Source organism: Atheta coriaria, unplaced genomic scaffold (genome assembly GCF_025399875.1).
Source record: "Atheta coriaria isolate IRGN ID8LTWV9N9 unplaced genomic scaffold, Caltech_Dcor_3.1 hic_scaffold_3_pilon, whole genome shotgun sequence".
Lineage (NCBI taxonomy): Eukaryota > Metazoa > Arthropoda > Insecta > Coleoptera > Staphylinidae > Dalotia > Dalotia coriaria.
Window position 1 is genome coordinate 8,054,467 of NW_027045445.1, and position 18,791 is coordinate 8,073,257.

At 37.1% G+C, this 18,791-nt stretch overlaps 1 protein-coding gene and 2 long non-coding RNA genes across 3 annotated transcripts; 2 read left to right on the top strand and 1 right to left on the bottom strand.

The window, feature by feature from the left end:
- Positions 1 to 259: 259 nt before the first annotated feature.
- On the top strand, positions 260 to 6,108 carry LOC135789613 (uncharacterized). The gene is made up of 2 exons (XR_010547611.1): positions 260 to 504; positions 5,675 to 6,108. It is a non-coding gene; the product is annotated as an uncharacterized lncRNA (long non-coding RNA).
- A 6,663-nt stretch (positions 6,109 to 12,771) lies between these two features.
- On the bottom strand, positions 12,772 to 16,305 carry LOC135803970 (uncharacterized). Its single transcript, XR_010550935.1, has 3 exons — positions 16,169 to 16,305; positions 14,045 to 14,088; positions 12,772 to 12,844 (listed from the first exon to the last, which is right to left on the bottom strand). It is a non-coding gene; the product is annotated as an uncharacterized lncRNA (long non-coding RNA).
- A 97-nt stretch (positions 16,306 to 16,402) lies between these two features.
- LOC135803959 (G-patch domain and KOW motifs-containing protein-like) lies at positions 16,403 to 18,686 on the top strand. The gene is made up of 7 exons (XM_065317712.1): positions 16,403 to 16,673; positions 16,743 to 16,843; positions 16,879 to 16,962; positions 17,018 to 17,210; positions 17,267 to 17,429; positions 17,510 to 17,642; positions 17,700 to 18,686. Exons 1-7 carry the CDS (start codon positions 16,543 to 16,545, stop codon positions 18,344 to 18,346), a joined length of 1,452 nt encoding a protein of 483 aa, XP_065173784.1. The 5' UTR covers positions 16,403 to 16,542; the 3' UTR covers positions 18,347 to 18,686.
- Positions 18,687 to 18,791: the final 105 nt, after the last annotated feature.

Below are 18,791 nucleotides of genomic sequence, written 5' to 3' on the forward strand. Positions count from 1 at the left end.
TCAACACGATTTACTTTCTTATCGCTTCCGCCGCGTGGAATGCAACACCTGAGATTTCCGAGTGTCGTCGTTGCAATCCTCGCACGCCGCACGCAACATATTCTAGTTTAGTTTAGATTACAGGTCTCGTGCCTATTGCAATTCGCGCACAAGGTCGAGTGCGATCGACGCGCTGCCGGCTTTGCGCATCTCTTGCTTTCTTATCATAAACTGTAGCGTCGTTGCTGGCGCGCCTGCGGCATACGCTATCGATGGTTTGCAGCCAGTTTCGTTTCCGGCGCTGGCGTGCCCAGATGTATTTCGCGCGACGCAAATTCGGTCATCAATCGACATGTACTCGTAACATGCATATGCTGTGTTTTGTGAACGCTTTTGATGTTTATATTTTAAGTTACAAGAATGCTGCGTTTTATTGTCGGTTATTGTGTGACGTTGTCGGTCGATAGTCAGTTGGATACATATTGCTGCCATGTTGTTCCCCGTCCTTAGAAGGTCCCTTCGTGCGTAAGTAATTTTTATCTCACCATTTCGATACTGCGCACATAATGTTTGTTTTTCTCCGATGTGTGAATATAATATTATATTGTAGCATATGATAAAAATTAAAGAAATATTGCAATTTGATAGACATTATTAAATTGCTTATGACTGGTATTTTCATGTAATATCAACTTTGTTATATATTTGATAAAATGTGTTTTAAATTTAAACCTGCCACTACTAGATAGTCGGTTAGATGGCAGTACGATGCACGTTTTCGCGTTAAATATTGCTTGTCGGTGGTAGTGAGTGCACACCGCGTCCGTGTGCGATCACGCGATTTCGTACAAGAGATTGTGGTTTGTTTACCTGCAGATATCGATTCTTTATTTCTGGGAATAAAATCACATCATGCAGTTTATATTGGCATCGTAAATTTAAGCAAGTATTCTTCATTTCTTAAATTATGAATATAAATAACAATTTTAGATTATGTGTAATAGTTAATTATAAAAATTATCATCAACAAAACATTTTTATCATCAGCAGATCACTTAAGCAGATATCACTTAAATATTTGATGTAAAATCTGGTACTCTGTCAGCATAAGAAATCAGAATTACGCAAATCGAATTTTAATTTTTCATTATTTTTAATAATCTCAATTTCGAAACTACAGTATGATTCATAGATGGCCCTAGCAGGACCCAAAAATTGTAAAATAGATTTGTATTGTTTATTTCCATATTTATCGGCAAGCGTGAGCATTCGTGTTTGTTTTGAATACAATTTACACTTTCGTTCTTATCATAAACTATCGCGTCGTTGCTTGCGCAGTTGGCGGCCAGTTTCGTGCTTCAGATTGATCGAGACGTATTCTACGCGAATTGTATTGTTTGTATTATATTTAATCATCACTCGACTATTTAATTGTAATCACTATTGCAAAGTGTTTTTTTCACGTTCCACCGCGTGTTGCAAAGAATTTTCCAATCTTTCATAATCAGCAATTCGTTGGTAGCTGTCTCGTTTAGTTTAAGAGATATTAATTATCGAAAATCGTCGATAAAAATTATCAAGCACCCCCCCCTTGGCAATTTTTTCTTAAGAATTAAAATTTCATCACTCAGATTTCCGCTTTAACTAGCCCATCTTATAGAGAATAGTCCGTTACGAGATATTCGCGATTGAATAAAATGGGCAAAAATTGATAAATGTCACTTTTTAGCACTTTAGTCGCGTTTTTCGACCTTTTACTGTAGGAAATATATTTATTTTATATTTTTATCTGATAGAGAATTTTCCAATCTTTCATAATCAACAATTCGTTGGTAGCCATCTCTTTTAGTTTAAGAGATATGAATTTTTGAAAATCGTCGAAAAAAAGTATCAAGCACCCCCCTTGGCAATTTTTTCTTAAGACTTAAAATTTCATCTATCAAATTTCCCTTTTAACTATCCTATCTGATAGAGATTGGTCCGTAGATTAAGACGCTGCGATCAGATCTTATTTATCTCTTTTAGTTTACGAGATATTCGCGATTGAATATAATGGGCAAAAATTGATAAATGTCACTTTTTAGCACTTTTAGTCGCGTTTTTCGACCTTTTACTGTAGGAAATATAATTATTTGATATTTTTATCTGATAGAGAATTTTCCAGTCTTTCATAATCAACAATTCGTTGGTAGCCATCTCTTTTAGTTTAAGAGATATGAATTTTTGAAAATCGTCGAAAAAAAGTATCAAGCACCCCCCCTTGGCAATTTTTTCTTAAGACTTAAAATTTCATCTCTCCGATTTCCCTTTTAACTATCGTATCTGATAGAGATTGGTCCGTAGATTAAGACGCTGCGATCAGATCTTATTTATCTCTTTTAGTTTACGAGATATTCGCGATTGAATAAAATGGGCAAAATTGATAAATGTCACTTTTAGCACTTTTAGTCGCGTTTTTCGACCTTTTACTGTAGGAAATATAATTATTTTATATTTTTATCTGATAGAGAATTTTTCAATATTTCATAATCAACAATTCGTTGGTAGCTATCTCTTTTAGTTTAAGAGATATGAATTTTGAAAATCGTCGAAAAAAGTATCAAGCACCCCTTGGCAATTTTTCTTAAGACTTAAAATTTCATCTCTCCGATTTCCTTTTAACTATCCTATCTGATAGAGATTGGTCCGTAGATTAAGACGCTGCGATCAGATCTTATTTATCTCTTTTAGTTTACGAGATATTCGCGATTGAATAAAATGGGCAAAAATTGATAAATGTCACTTTTTTGCACTTTTAGTCGCGTTTTTCGACCTTTTACTGTAGGAAATATAATTATTTTATATTTTTGTCTGATAGACAATTTTCCAATCTTTCATAATCAACAATTCGTTGGTAGCTATCTCTTTTAGTTTAAGAGATATGAATTTTTGAAAATCGTCGAAAAAAAGTATCAAGCACCCCCATTGGCTATTTTTTCTTAACACTTAAAATTTCATCTCTTCGATTTCCCTTTTAACTATCCTATCTGATAGAGATTGGTCCGTAGATTAAGACGCTGCGATCAGATCTTATTTATCTCTTTTAGTTTACGAGATATTCGCGATTGAATAAAATGGGCAAAAATTGATAAATGTCACTTTTTAGCACTTTTAGTCGCGTTTTTCGACCTTTTACTGTAGGAAATATAATTATTTTATATTTTTATCTGATAGAGAATTTTCCAATCTTTCATAATCAACAATTCGTTGGTAGCTATCTCTTTTAGTTTAAGGGATATGAATTTTTGAAAATCGTCGAAAAAAAGTATCAAGCAAGGCAAGGCAATTTTTTCTTAAGACTTAAAATTTCATCTCTCAGATTTCCGTTTTAACTAGCTTATCTTATAGAAAATAGTCCGTAGATTAAAACCCCGCGATCCGATCTTAATTATCTCTTTTAGTTTACGAGATATTCGCAATTGAATAAAATGGGTAAAAATTGAAGAATGTCACTTTTTAGCACATATAACCACGTTTCTATTTTCCGTAGTTTGAAAATTTTCAATCTGTTCCTTTTACCGCGTTTAGTTTTTGAGCAAATCGTTAAAAATTAGAATTCTCTCTCGCCGTTGTCACTTGCCGCATGCAGCACATTCTAGTATTGTTTAGATCGCATATATCATGGCCGGCCAATCCCAGGCCCGCGGGCCACAAAGTGGCCCGCCAGGACATTTGTATTTGCCCGCCGCAAAAAACCAAAGTTGGAACTTTTGTATGTGTATAATATTTTATGTATGAATGGCCATAGTATGTGGCCCGGTGCCGCCGCAATCTAAAAGATTTGGCCCTCCAGGAAAATCCATTGGCCAGCCTTGGCATATATGAACCGTGCCAAATGTAATTCGCGCACAAGATCGCGGGCCGACGACGCGCCGGCTTTGCGCGTTTCTTGCTTTCTTATCATAATCTCTCGCGGCGTTACTGGCACGGCTGCGGCATACGCTATCGATGCTTTGCAGCCAGTTTTGCAGTTTTTTTTGTCGGACTTCTATTTTCTACATCTGCATTATATTCGGTCATCAATCGACATGTACTCCTAACATGCATCTGCTGTGTTTTGTGAATGATTAATAGTGCGTTTACGTATATGATTTTTTGCTCGCTTTTGATGTTTATATTTCAAGTTACAAGAATGCTGCGGTTTTATTGCCGGTTATTGTGTGACGTTGTCGGTCGCTAGATCAATTTGATTGATTGCCATGTTGTTCCCCGTTTTTAGGAGGTCCCTTCGTGCTTGAGTAAGTAATTTTTATCTCACCATTTCGATACTCCGCACAGAATGTTTGTTTTTCTCCGATGTGTGAATATAATATTATTATGTTGTGGCATAGAATATATATTAAAGAAATTTTGCAATCTGATAGGCATTATTAAATTGCTTATGACTGGCATTTTCATGCAATATCAACTTTGTTGCATATTTGATAAAATGTGTTTTAAATTTAAACCTGCCATTACTAGATAGTCGGTTAGATGGCACTACGATGCACGTTTTCGCGTTAAATATTGTTTGTCGGGGGTAGTGAGAGCACATCGTATCCTTGTGCGACCACGCGATTTCGCGCAAGAGATAAGTTTGTTTACCTGCAGGTATCGAATCTTTATTTCGTGGAATCAAAACACCCCGTTGCTGTTTGTTATTTTAGCATCGTAAATTTAAGCAAATATTCTTCAATTCCTTCATGAATATAACTAACAGTTTTATAATAATTTTTATAGTTTATTATCAAAATCATCAAGAATGCAAAACATTTTTATTATCAACAGATCACTTAAGCAGATATTTATGGATATTTATGGCGATAAAATTCCGTAACGCGAGTTATAATGATAGTTGTGTGAATACGCATATACGCAATAGTACTCGTTGCGCTAGGAATTGTATTTTGGTAATATTATAACACGCGAACGCGGTCTTAAACTAAGTTCGGAATAATTTTCCCAGATGCGGAATTTAATTCTTTATTTCCCTGTATCGAAATTTATTGCGAGAAAATTCCGTAACGCGAGTTATAATGATAGTTGTGTGTACACGCATATACGCAATAGTTTCGTTAGTATAACGCGCGAACCGAATGCGCTGAAATTAACAACTGATTATATTTTTTGAATTATTATGTTTTATTTTATTTTAGTGCACTTCAAAAATGTGCTATTTCAATTCTACACGCATATCGGGGTTTGTGTATAAACAAGTTTTTATATCGCTATAAACGTGCGCAATGCTGCCTCTCATGCTACGAACGTTCGACCGCTTCAGTCTGTTCTTACCTGCACGCGGCTCGGCATCATTATTTTATTCATTACGATTACATTACATTTTATTATTGATTAAAAATGAGCTTTTCAAACGGCACCTAATGACAACAGACATGTAGATTGTTTTGCTAAGTATGAATTACGCGTAAAATGATTATAAAACTGGTGTTTCCATGTGCGTGTCGGCTATTGGATTATTTCGATGTTGAGAATTGGAATTAGAAATATGTATCCTATTCGTAATTTTAAGTTAGTGTAATTAACGACTGTCCTTGGCAGGATATTCCGGGAAAATTGTGTGTTAAAATAGTACAGGTTCATTATTCCTCAAAACGAATATAAATAAGTGTGCATCATAGTGCGAGTTCTCACACACGTGTTGTTTTTTTTGTTTCAGTACTTCCTATGATTACCTGATGCACCGGTAAATTTGTAAACGTTATTAGTTATTACATTATACTTTCATATTTATCTAAAATTGCATGTAACGTGAATACCGTAACAACACAAAATTGATGCGTGCCGTCAGATGCGACTTGGATCTACCCGCAGAGTATGGTCATGCCAATCATCGGTTTAATAACGTGAAATTTTCCTTGCTCGCATTTTTATTTCATAAATCTGCAGGCTGTTTAACGTATTTTCGTAGTTTGGCAATTAATTATTGGGAGTAATATATTTGTAAAAGACGATTTAATTTTCTTCCGCGTGTGTGCTTGAGTTGCCGTCGGCGGACACATTTTGCCTTGCTTGTGGCGTATCTAGAGAAGCGTCGCAAGGCAAATTTCAAGATCGCAATAAAATTCATATTGATGTTTTATTTATTCACAACTCTAGCTTCTCTACCTTTCCATTTCTTGATATTCTGAGAGAAACAGGTATTAGTTTAAATTTTCTTGTTGTGTCACCTTCTAATTATGAATGAAATTCTCTGCATCGAAAATTTCGAAATTTCTAATAAAATGTAGCGACTGACTAAACTGACTAAATTGGTCGTTTCTGGGTCGTTTTCTACCTAAACTTTGTATCTTATTTTTAATTTTAGGAATTTCCTGTTTGTATCACCCTGTATGTTTGTTTTCTTGACTTCCTATTATAAGTTTTCTAAATTTGGTATTCCCGACTGTTTCCTTCTTTGTACTATTGATTTTCTTTTTGTAACACCCTGTATATTTGTTTTCCTTAATTTCCTATGAAAAACTGTCGACATTTAGTGTTTCCTAATATTTTCCATCTTGAACTTGGCATTTTATTTTGTGATGTAGTAAATTCCTGTTTGCAGCACCCTGTATATTTGTTTTCCTTGTTGTCCGTGAAAATTTAGCTTTAGTTGTTGTTTTAGGTTTTTCTTCTTTGCATTTTGAATTTTCTATATGTAACACCCTGTATATTTGTTTTCCTGATTGTCGGTGAAAACGAGCGTTTGTAATGTTTAGAGGTTTTCGTTTGCACTTATAATTTTCTTTTGTAACTCCTGTATATTTGTTCCCATTTTCACTCATGTAGAAAATGGTCTATTTTCTAATTTCTTTATCCCGGTAGTACTTTGCGAAGTGCAACTTGCTTGCATGTGCGCGGCTATGCAGGTCGTAAGTCTTGTTTCAATATGGCGACATGTATTCTGTTGACTTGTAAAATATATACATACTTGTATTCTATTGTTAATAAATGAATAGTAAGATATATTGACTTCTTTGATTTGTGAACCTCTTCTATCATTTCAGTAACAGGTCTCTAAGAGAATTCCCTCTCTCAGGGGATGATCCCCACTATAAAAATTGTTAAGGTATCCTGTGTGATTTGTGTGCTCCTTCTTTCATTTCAGCTACAGGTCAGAACTTGTAAGAATATTTTTAAGTGTCACCTCTCTTGAGGCGACTTAAAACTTAGAAATATTTTTACAAGACTTTATAAGGATTGTCCTTATAAGGAGTTCCCTCTCTCTGGGGGTGATCCCCCACCATAAAAATTGTTAATATGCCTGATAATTCCGGGGATGAAGCGCAGAGACATCGTAGCTGTAGGATGGGCCGGGAGCAATGGACGGATTGAAGCAGTGGGCGATCGACCAGAGCGCCGGAGGCGCTCTGGGAGATCGACCGTAGACTGTCTTATAACGACACGTGCCAAAAAATTTAAAAATCTCATCCTCTCCTGTTTTCTTTCTTCTATCTCCTCCTCTTCTCTACTCTACTCTCTGTTCTCTTCCTTCTATCTTCTCCTATTCTTATTCTCTACTACTCATTCTTCTATTTCCCTGATCTCCCGTTCTCCTTTGACTTTCTTACTTCTCTTATTGCCTTCACTTGTATTTCAATTTCTCATATATTTCGTTGCAATTCATATATGCAACCCAAATTACACCTGATATTTTTATATTTGAGAAAAATGCCTTCTATACCTGAGATTCGATCCGTGTCTGCTAGCATGCCAGCAGGTGCACGTCTCCACTCGACCTCCGAGTGTTTTTATAATTGCTATTTGATTCTTCTATATATGTTTCTGTTTTTATCATGTTTTTAAAAACAACAACACAATTCAAGCAACAGCAATGCATTGTACACGCTTCACGCACATAAGATTAAGACACCGATACTGAAAACAACAAAGGGGATGCCACAAAGAACTAAGAATTAGTTTATAACATTACAATGTGTTTTATTGACAACATTTAAAATACATTTTCCATTCAAATAAAAAAAAAACATTGAAGAATTTCAAATCACGTAGCAATAAAGACTTACCTTAAAATGTGCGCATCTCCAATACTTCTTTTATGGATATCGCTGATTCCATGGCTCCCATACTCAAGAACTGGGCACCAACGTTGTCTATCAGCGGGAATTAATAATAAATCCTAGTTTTGCCAATATGCGAGAAGATAAACGACTGCCGATAAACACGCACGCGGCGCACACAAAGCCCAACTCGGTTGTAGATAATGCCACAACCGAATAATACTTAGCGACGCCCGACGAAACATCCCAAGCGCACAAGCGAACCGATGATTAATTGGGGTTGTGCCACATTAGCCTGTTACGAAAGGCCGATTAATTAAAATAAATTATAAATAAATAATTAAAGCAGTAATTAGACCCATTTTAACGTATTCAGCGGAAACAAGACCGGAAACAACAATAACTGCCAGACTTCTTACAACAGCAGAAATGAGAACACTACGGTGTGTGGAAGGCAAAACGATCAGAGACAGAATCAAGAATGAGGACATCAGAAGAACGTGCAAAATAGAAAACATTACTGAATGGAGCGAAATGAGAAGGAACGAATGGAATGAACACATAGAAAGAATGGAAGGATCGAGAATAGTTAGGGTTGCTAGAGACAACTCCCCAAGAGGAAGAAGATCACTCGGTAGACCAAGAAAAAGGTGGAGTGATCACTTCGGCCAAGCCCACTGAAGAAGAACAGGCAACAGTGCCTATTTTGGAAGAATAAGAAGAAGAAGAAGAAGACGAAAGGCCGATGAAGGCAATTACAGAATTAAAGTAAGACACGCGAAAAGTCGCTACGCAGATCGACTGACGAACAAAGCACGTGTTAACCGTAGCACAGCGCACGATCGACTAAACTGCAAAGAGAATTGATATCAGGCGTAAACAAAGAAGATAGCCCCTACCAGTACTATCTAAATAAGCAAGAAAACTGACGCGCTGCGCCGACACAAGCAGCATAGCAGACACAAAACAAAATTAAAAGCATCAGGGTAGTATTTATTACTTTTGATTCATTCAATTTGATATGAGTAACGCTCTGCTTGTGTTCCAATAATCCTAAATAATTAAGTATATCATTTCAACTTGCTTGTTTGTCATACATTTTAAAAATAAATTAAAAATTCTATCCTACCAGTAGTAGTTTCGCAAAGTTGTTTAAAATTGGTAATCAAAACCAGCGGCGTAGGTTCGCCACATTTGCATCATCACGATGACGTTATGTATTACCTCCAGCATCGGAGTCGTCCTTGTCAATGATCTCAAAATCACTGTTATCGCTGCTGTCGCGGCGCGAAATAGCCGTGTGTTCTTTAGTTGTGTGCTGACTAGCAAAATTCGAGTGCAGATTGCTCAGAAGGTTGCTGCCGACAACGGCGAGACTGCACACCATGCCGCCAGCAAACGATTGAGAAGATTGAGCGCCTAACACCGATGCGTCCCGCACGTCGGAGAAGCGCAAGCCTTTCTCGTAACGGTGCTCATCCTCACTGCCGGAGGACCAGTTGCCAGTGAAGTGCTTGCTCTCAAAGTGCATTCCCTTCAAACAAACTCTTCACGAAAAAGGGTAAACAAATTACCCTTTTATGCAAATTTTCGCGGATTGCAGGTCAAATTCATGCAACAAACAAATACCACCCGACGTAGAATTTAATTCCGCATCTCTAGACGCCACGCCAAAATTACTAGGGCGCCTAGATTGCATAGAAACCCGAAAAAATACAAATATTCCACAAAAACAGTGAAAAATCCCACTCTAAAGCAAATTTGCGCGGGTTGCAGGCCGAATTCATGCAACAAACAAATACCACTCGACGGAGAATTTAATTCTGCATCTCTAGACGCCACGCCGAAATTACTAAGGCGCCTAGATTGCATAGAAACCCGAAAAAAATACAAATATTCCACGAAAAACAGTGAAAAATCCCACTATAGAGCAAATTTTCGCGGGTTGCAGGGCGAATTCCTGCAACAAACAAATACCACCCGACGAAGAATTTAATTCCGCATCTCAAGACGCCACGCCGAAATTACTAAGGCGCCTAGATTGCATAGAAACCCGAAGAAATTCAAAATTTCCACGAAAAACAGTGAAAAATCCCATTATAAAGCTAATTTGCGCGAGTTGCAGGCCGAATTCTTGCAACAAACAAATACCACTCGACGGAGAATTTAATTCCGCATCTCTAGACGCCACGCCAAAATTACGAAGGCGCATAGATTTCATAGAAACCCGAAAAAATACAAATATTCCACGAAAAACAGTGGAAAATCCCACTCTAATGCAAATTTTCGCGGGTTGCAGGGCGAATTCCTGTAACAAACAAATACCACTAGACGGAGAATTTAATTCCGCATCTCTAGACGCCACGCCAAAATTACTAAGGCGCCTAAATTTCATAGAAACCGGAAAAAAATCAAATATTCCACGAAAAACAGTAAAAAATCCCACTAAAAAGCAAATTTTTGCGGGTTGCACGGCGAATTCCTGTATCAAACAAATACCACTAGACGGAGAATTTAAGTCCGCATCTCTAGACGCCACGCCGAAATTACTAAGGCGCCTAAATTTCATAGAAACCCGAAAAAATTCAAATATTCCACAAAAAACAGTAAAAAATCCCACTATAATGCAAATTTTTGCGGGTTGCAGGGCGAATTCCTGCAACAAGCAAATACAACCCGACGGAGAATTTAATTCCGCATCTCTGGACGCTACGCCGAAATTACTACGGCGCCTAGATTGCATAGAAACCCGAAAAAATACAAATATTCCACGAAAAACTGTGAAAAATCCCACTATAGAGCAAATTTTCGCGGGTTGCAGGGCGAATTCCTGCAACAAACAAATACCACCCGACCTAGAATTTAATTCCGCATCTCTAGACGCCATGCCGAAATTACTAAAGCGCCTAGATTGCATAGAAACCCGAAAAAATACAAATATTCCACGAAAAACAGTGAAAAATCCCACCATAAAGCAAATTTGCGCGGGTTGCAGGCCGAATTCTTACAACAAACAAATACCACTCGACGGAGAATTTAATTCCGCATCTCTAGCCGCCACGCCGGAATTACTAAGGCGCCTAGATTTCATAGAAACCCGAAAAATACAAATATTCCACGAAAACAGTGAAAAATCCCACCATAAAGCAAATTTGCGCGGGTTGCAGGCCGAATTCTTACAACAAACAAATACCACTCGACGGAGAATTTAATTCCGCATCTCTAGCCGCCACGCCGGAATTACTAAGGCGCCTAGATTTCATAGAAACCCGAAAAAATACAAATATTCCACGAAAAACAGTGAAAAATCCCACCATAAAGCAAATTTGCGCGGGTTGCAGGCCGAATTCTTACAACAAACAAATACCACTCGACGGAGAATTTAATTCCGCATCTCTAGCCGCCACGCCGGAATTACTAAGGCGCCTAGATTTCATAGAAACCCGAAAAAATACAAATATTCAACGAAAAACAGTGATAAATCCCACTATAAAGCAAATTTGCGCGGGTTGCAGGCCGAATTCTTGACACAAACAAATACCACTCGACGGAGAATTTAATTCCGCATCTCTAGCCGCCACGCCGGAATTACTAAGGCGCCTAGATTTCATAGAAACCCGAAAAAATACAAATATTCAACGAAAAACAGTGATAAATCCCACTATAAAGCAAATTTGCGCGGGTTGCAGGCCGAATTCTTGACACAAACAAATACCACTCGACGGAGAATTTAATTCCGCATATCTAGCCGCCACGCCGGAATTACTACGGCGCCTAGATTTCATAGAAACCCGAAAAAATTCAAATATTCCACGAAAAACAGTAAAAAATCCCACTATAATGCAAATTTTCGCGGGTTGTAGGGCGAATTTCTGCAACAAACAAATACCACCCGACGGAGAATTTAATTCCGCATCTCTAGACGCCACGCCGAAATTACTAAGGCACCTAGATTGCATAGAAACCCGAAAAATACAAATATTCCACGAAAAACAGTGAAAAATCCCACTATGAAGCCAATTTGCGCGGGTTGCAGGGCGAATTCCAGCAACAAACAAATACCACCCGACGTAGAATTTAATTCCGCATCTCTAGACGCCACGCCGAAATTACTAAGGCGCCTAGATTGCATAGAAACCCGAAAAATACAAATATTCCACGAAAAACAGTGAAAAATCCCACTATAAAGCCAATTTTCGTGGGTTGCAGGGCAAATTCCAGCAACAAACAAATACCACCCGACGTAGAATTTAATTCCGCATCTCTAGACGCCACGCCGAAATTACTAAGGCGCCTAGATTTCATAGAAACCCGAAAAAATACAAATATTCCACGAAAACAGTGATAAATCCCACTATAAAGCAAACTTGCGCGGGTTGCAGGCCGAATTCCTGCAACAAACAAATACAACCCGACGGAGAATTTAATTCCATATCTCTATACGCCACGCCGAAATTACTAAACCGCCAAGATCGTATACAAACCCAAAAAATACAAATATTCCACGAAAAACAGTAAAAAATCACACTATAAAGCAAATATTCGCGGGTTGCAGGTCGAATTTCGGCAACAGACAAATACCCGATATGCGCTCGAAATAATTAAAAAGACGTACGTGGTACGAGCACGAATGTATAAAACAAGCAAGTAATGATAACATACCAGTATTGTATACGTTGCAACACTCCAACAAAAGCTGACAATGAGTAAAATCTGCGAAACAAATTATATTGTTAAGGGAAAGGATGGCAAAATGTGTTGTTGTTTATTTTATTTTAAATTTGCGTTCCAATGTTGTGCGAGGATCGTCCATCGTGACTCCGCAAGCACTGAAACAGTAAAGTAAAAATAAAAAAGGGCTATCTTTGGTGGCTATTTTGAGGTAGTTATGGCGAATTTTCGCGATAGGGCAAAACTGCATCTTCAAGATAAAAGCTAACAGGATCCGAAAAAAAATTAAAATATCACAAAGGGTTCCCGAAATATGGCCTGTTTCCCTGTTTGCCACCGCAACTTTTGGAAAATTCAAAAAGAAGCAAACTTTAGCGGCTATTTTGACGCAACCGACACGAAATTAGCCGCAATCGGTAGATAAACCATAGTCGAGCAAGCTCGAGCCCCGTAGGGAAGGCAAGAGATGAGCAAAGTCGACGCATCGATGGCACGCGACGACGGCCCACGACCTTGGGCGCGAATTTCAAACTAAACTAGAATATGCTACACGCGGCACGAGGCAACGCGACACAAAATCAGTTTATACACAAACGCATGTTCTATGCAGAAATCTTCACATTTTCCTCGATTTTCTCTGAAACGAAACGCGATAGATAGGAACGGATTGAATATTCTTAATCTACGGAAACTTCTCTACAAGATAAACGAGTTAAATTGATAATCTAAGCACCGTACGAGGGTCGCGGGTAATGTGACTCGTGTTCAGGGCACCGTACGAGGGTAGCGGTAGAAGTGACTCGTGTTCAGGGCACCCTACGAGGCTAGCGGTAGAAGTGACTCGTGTTCAGGGCACCGTACGAGGCTTGTGGTAAAAGTGACTCGTGTTCAGGGCACCGTACGAGGGTTGCGGTAGAAGTGACTCGTGTTCAGGGCACCCTACAAGGCTAGCAGTAAAAGTGACTCGTGTTCAGGGCACCGTACGAGGGTAGCCGTAGAAGTGACTCCCATTACGAAAAAATGGGCAAGGGGAGCGCGGTATCATGTATTTTGAGGATTTAAGAAATATCGTTTAAACTAAAAACGCTAACAACCAGCCGATCGAAGATTATGAAAGTTTGGAAAATTCTCTACAAGACAAGATAAGAAAATAATTAAAATACGGGGTGTAAAGGTTCTGAAATCGTGTCAAAAGAGTGCAAAAAGTGAACTTTTTCATTTTTTTAGAGTTTTCTCCGATTGGGAAGATCTCGAAGACTAGGAGAGATACGGAGAACGCGAAGAAAAAACTACGTAAATACAAACTTATATATGACACAGGACTTAAAATAAAAAATATAATTGAATTATAAACTTACCATTGCAGAACACATCGGACTCCAAGGCACGGCAAATACGAGTACTGTAAATAAGAAAAGAAAACATTATATTCATGTAAGATTATATTCAAACAGCGGAGAAAAATAAACACCTATGCTGTTTACGTGAAAGTTACTTTCATCAGCATGATGGGTCATCCTAATGACGAATAAATGTATTCACCTAGCAACTCGACACTGACGCACAAATAATAAATAACATTACTATAGTCGCAAGTTAAAACTAAATAGTTGATTAAAAAACGAATATAATGCGAATTATGAAAATACAAGTTCGGACAAATGATACGAGTCGCGAAAAACACGTCTGCAACAACCAGAGACCGGCACGAACTGGCCGCCAAATGCGCAAGCAACGTCGCGACAGTTTATGATAAGAAATCAAGAGATGCGCGAAATCGGTGCGTCGACGGCCCGCAACCTTGTGCGCGAATTGCATTTGACACATTATCTGCGTTCAAAACTAAACTAAGATGTGGGAACATGCGGCGTGAAGAAATGGCAACGACACCCCGCAATGCGATAAGAAAGAGTAAATTGTGTACAGTACAAGTCTATTTTATGATTTTTGGGTCCTGCTAGTGCTATCTATGAATAATACAGTAGTTTCATAATTTAGATTATTAAAAGTAATTAAAAATTAAAATTCGATTTTCGTAATTTTGATTTCTTATGCTGACAGAGTGCCAGATTTTACATCAAATATTCAAGTGATATCTGCTTAAGTGATCTGCTGAAAATAAAAGTGTTTTGCTGATTGTAATTTTTATAATAAACTATTACACCTAATGTAAAATTGCTAGTTATATTCATGATTTGAGAATTGAAGAATACTTGCTTAAATTTGCGATGCCAATATAAACTGCAACGATGTGATTTTATTCCCAGAAATAAAGATTCGATATCTGCAGGTAAACAAACCACAATCTCTTGTGCGAAATCGCCTAATCGCACACGGACGCGGTGTGCTCTCACTACCACCAACAAGCAATATTTAACACGAAAATGTACATCGTAGTGCCATCTAACCGACTATCTAGTAACGGCAGGTTTAAATTTAAAACACATTTTATCAAATGTGCAACAAATAATTTAATAATGCCTAACAAATCGTAATATTGCTTTAATTTATACTCTATGGTACAATATAATAATAAATAATACATATTATATTCACACATCGGAGAAAAACATACATTCTGTGCGGAGTATCGAAATGGTGAGATAAAAATTACTTACTTAAGCACGAAGGGACCTCCTAAAACGAGGGAACAACATGGCAATCAATCAAATTGATCTAGCGATCGACAACGTCACACAATAACCGACAATAAAACCGCAGTATTCTTGTAATTTGAAATATAAACATCAAAAGCGAGCAAAAAAAACATTTACAGACGTTAAACGCACTATTAATCAATCACAAAACACAGCAGATGCATGTTACAATTAAGTCGATTGGTGACCGAATATAATGCAAATGTAGAAAATAGAAGTCCGATAACACGATACGCACCGCGCGAAATGCGTCTGCACGCGCCAGTGCCAGGCACAAAACTGGCTGCAAACCATCGTTAGCGTATGCCGCAGCCGTGCCAGCAACGCCGCGAGAGTTTATGATAAGAAATCAAGAGATGCGCAAAGCCGGCGCGTCGACGGCCCGCGACCTTGTGCACGAATTGCAATAGATGCGCAAAGACGGCTGCGCGTCGACGGCACGCGACCTTGTGATTGTAATAGACAATGTACCTGCAATAAGAACTAAACTAACATGTGCTGCCTGCGACAGCGCGACGACAAACGTGAATCTTACGCGTAGCATCTTGCGCGGCGAATGCGATAAGAAAATTGTTTATAAGCAAACGCACAGATTTGTATTCAAAACAAATACAAATCTATTTTATGATTTTTAGTTCATGCTGGTGCCATCTATGAATGATACAGTACTTTCATAATTTAGATTATTAAAAGTAATGAAAAATTAAAATTCGATTTGCGTAATTCTGAATCTTATGCTGACAGATTACCAGTTTTATATCAAATATTTAAGTGATCTGCTGATGATAAAAATGTTTTGATTTAAATTTAAGGATATTTGCTTACATTTCCGATGCACATATAAACTGCAACGATGTGATTCTATTCCCAGAAATAAAGATTCGATATCTGCAGGTAAACAAACTTATCTCTTGTGCGAAATCGCCTGATCGCACACGGACATGGTGTGCACTCACTACCACCGACAAGCAATATTTAACGCGAAAACGTGCATCCTTTGTGGTATGTTAATATATGCAACCAAATAAACCACTGTATTTGAAAATTTGCCTAGCATGATCTTGTTTGGCGTTTGACATAAACATCAACTTTTAGGTTGTGCTTGTGTTTGTCTTGCGTTTTAAAACGTTGCTAAGCTGATTTCTTCATTCAATTCTTGTTTTACAAATACACTACAACTTCTTGTTTCTATAATTGCTATGGAGTCGAAAATATCATTTGGTTTCAAAAAACTACCGAAGAAAAGCGCTGTGATTGGTGCAAAACCACCCGAAGAAAATAAAGTTGAATTGATTGAGTGTTTGGATGCTTCAAACATTAAAATTATTGGGTAAAGTATTACCATTTTATGTATTATTCAAGATTAAACTATATGTATTCTAACGTTTTAATATTCTAGCCATGTGGAAGAAGAGAAGAAAGCTTTAGTTATTCCAATGCAAGGTGCGAACAAAACCCTACTTGATAGAATTAATGATGCTAATGATCTCAAAGAAAGAAGTTTGCTCAAACATAGACCAATTAATAAAAATTAGTAAATAAGAAGGAAGAGGTAGTTGATTTGAGACCTGATGCAGAATTAACCATTGATGAATTGGCTGCAAGGAAATTACTTGAAGGTAAAATATACCTATAAAATTATTTTGAAATAATAACTTATCTGAACAATTTTAGAGGCGAAAAATTATGAAAAAAAGACGACTGCTGTAAAAGTTTCATCAATTGCAATTGAGGACCAACTTATTTTAGAGGGAGCAAAGGAATCAACAATGGATGATTATGAAGCAGTGCCAATTGGTGATTTTGGCATGGCTATGTTAAGAGGAATGGGTTGGAGTGAGGATCAAGGTGTAGGCAAGAAAAAAGTGTAAGTTTCACATACAATCTGTATACTATTCTATTTAACATATATGTTTATTTTAGTGAAGCCCCACAATTGAGACCTAAAGGAATGGGTCTAGGTGCAAGTGTTCCAGGGAATACAAGAAATAAAATTCCCTTAGATAAAGATGGTAAAGAGTTGAAACTGGTTAAAGATGCCAAGGCAAGGATTATTGCTGGAAAGGAAAAGGGAAACTATTGTATTGTAAGTATTTCAACTTAAAAATTAAAAATGTGATGAAACATATTTATTTGTTTATTATATGTTTATTTGTATATTAATAGGTGCAAGGATTAGATGATGATTCAGGTCGGGTGGTAGTGAAAACAACTTTAGCTGGGACCATCTTATCACTCAACGAATTCATGTTGTTTCCTGTTTCAAATGATGAATATGCAAAGTGTTCAAAAGTTTTAAGTAAGTTAAATACCTAAAACATGTATTTGAAAAGCTAAATTCAGTTTCCGATTGTAGATAGTTTTAAATTTGAAAAATTCAAAGAAAAGTCCGAACAAACGATGAAGAATGAAGATATAAAAAACGGAAAATATAAAGAAAGCAAAGATGATGATAGTGTTCAACACATTCCCAATGGAAAACCGGAGAGAATTGAACTGTCATCTGAATCGGAAGGTGAACGCGAAAAATATAAACAACAAAATACATCACACAAAATCAAGGTAAAACATGAACGTAGAAGTAGAAGTAAAAGTCGTGAAAGGAATAGACATAAAGAAGATAGGATATCTTCTAAGTCTAGCAGAAATTCAAGACGATCAAGATCAAGAAGCACATCGAGAAGTAGAAGTAACAAACGAAGAGAGCGCACTATTTCGAGAAGTAGAAGCAGAAGCAGAACTAAAAATACAAGTAATAGACATAAATCATCAGGAAGAAGCAAGGATCGTGCGTATTCAATCTCAGATTCTGATGATGTTTCATCAAATGATGATTATAGGCATAAGAGACGGGATAAGAAGACGAAAAAGTCGAAGAAACACAAAAGGGATAAAAAGTCTAAGAAAGAAAAGAAGAAGTCAAAACGGCGTTCTTCATCGTCAGATAGTTATTCGTCGGAAAGCGATGATTATGCTTCTTCAAAGACGAAAAGTAGGCGGTGAAGAACATTTAACAAAACAATATTCTTATCTGTAAATTCAATTAAAAAATTAAGTAAATAAAAAAGGAATGCTACGATGTATCGTACGAACGATGTTTTATGATAATATTTGGCAAATTATGGCTTCAACAATCCTGTAATTGTTTATCATAAAGCGAAAACCATTACAGAATATTAAACTCAACTCTATTTGATGCTGTGATTAGTGGAAAATTGCTTCTAAGAACTGGTGAGTTTTGATAGAACGTGTTTACATTGGTTTTAAGCAAAATTATTTGTTTTTGTAGCAAATATTTTGCTCATAGTCAAAAACTGAATACAAATAAACTAGTTTTTCATTATTTACGTATTTTCTGTAAAATAATGTAGAACCGTGTTAGCAACGCGGAACAATATTAGTTTGGTATTGCATTTTATCAAAAAATAAAATGTGTGGAAATGCAATC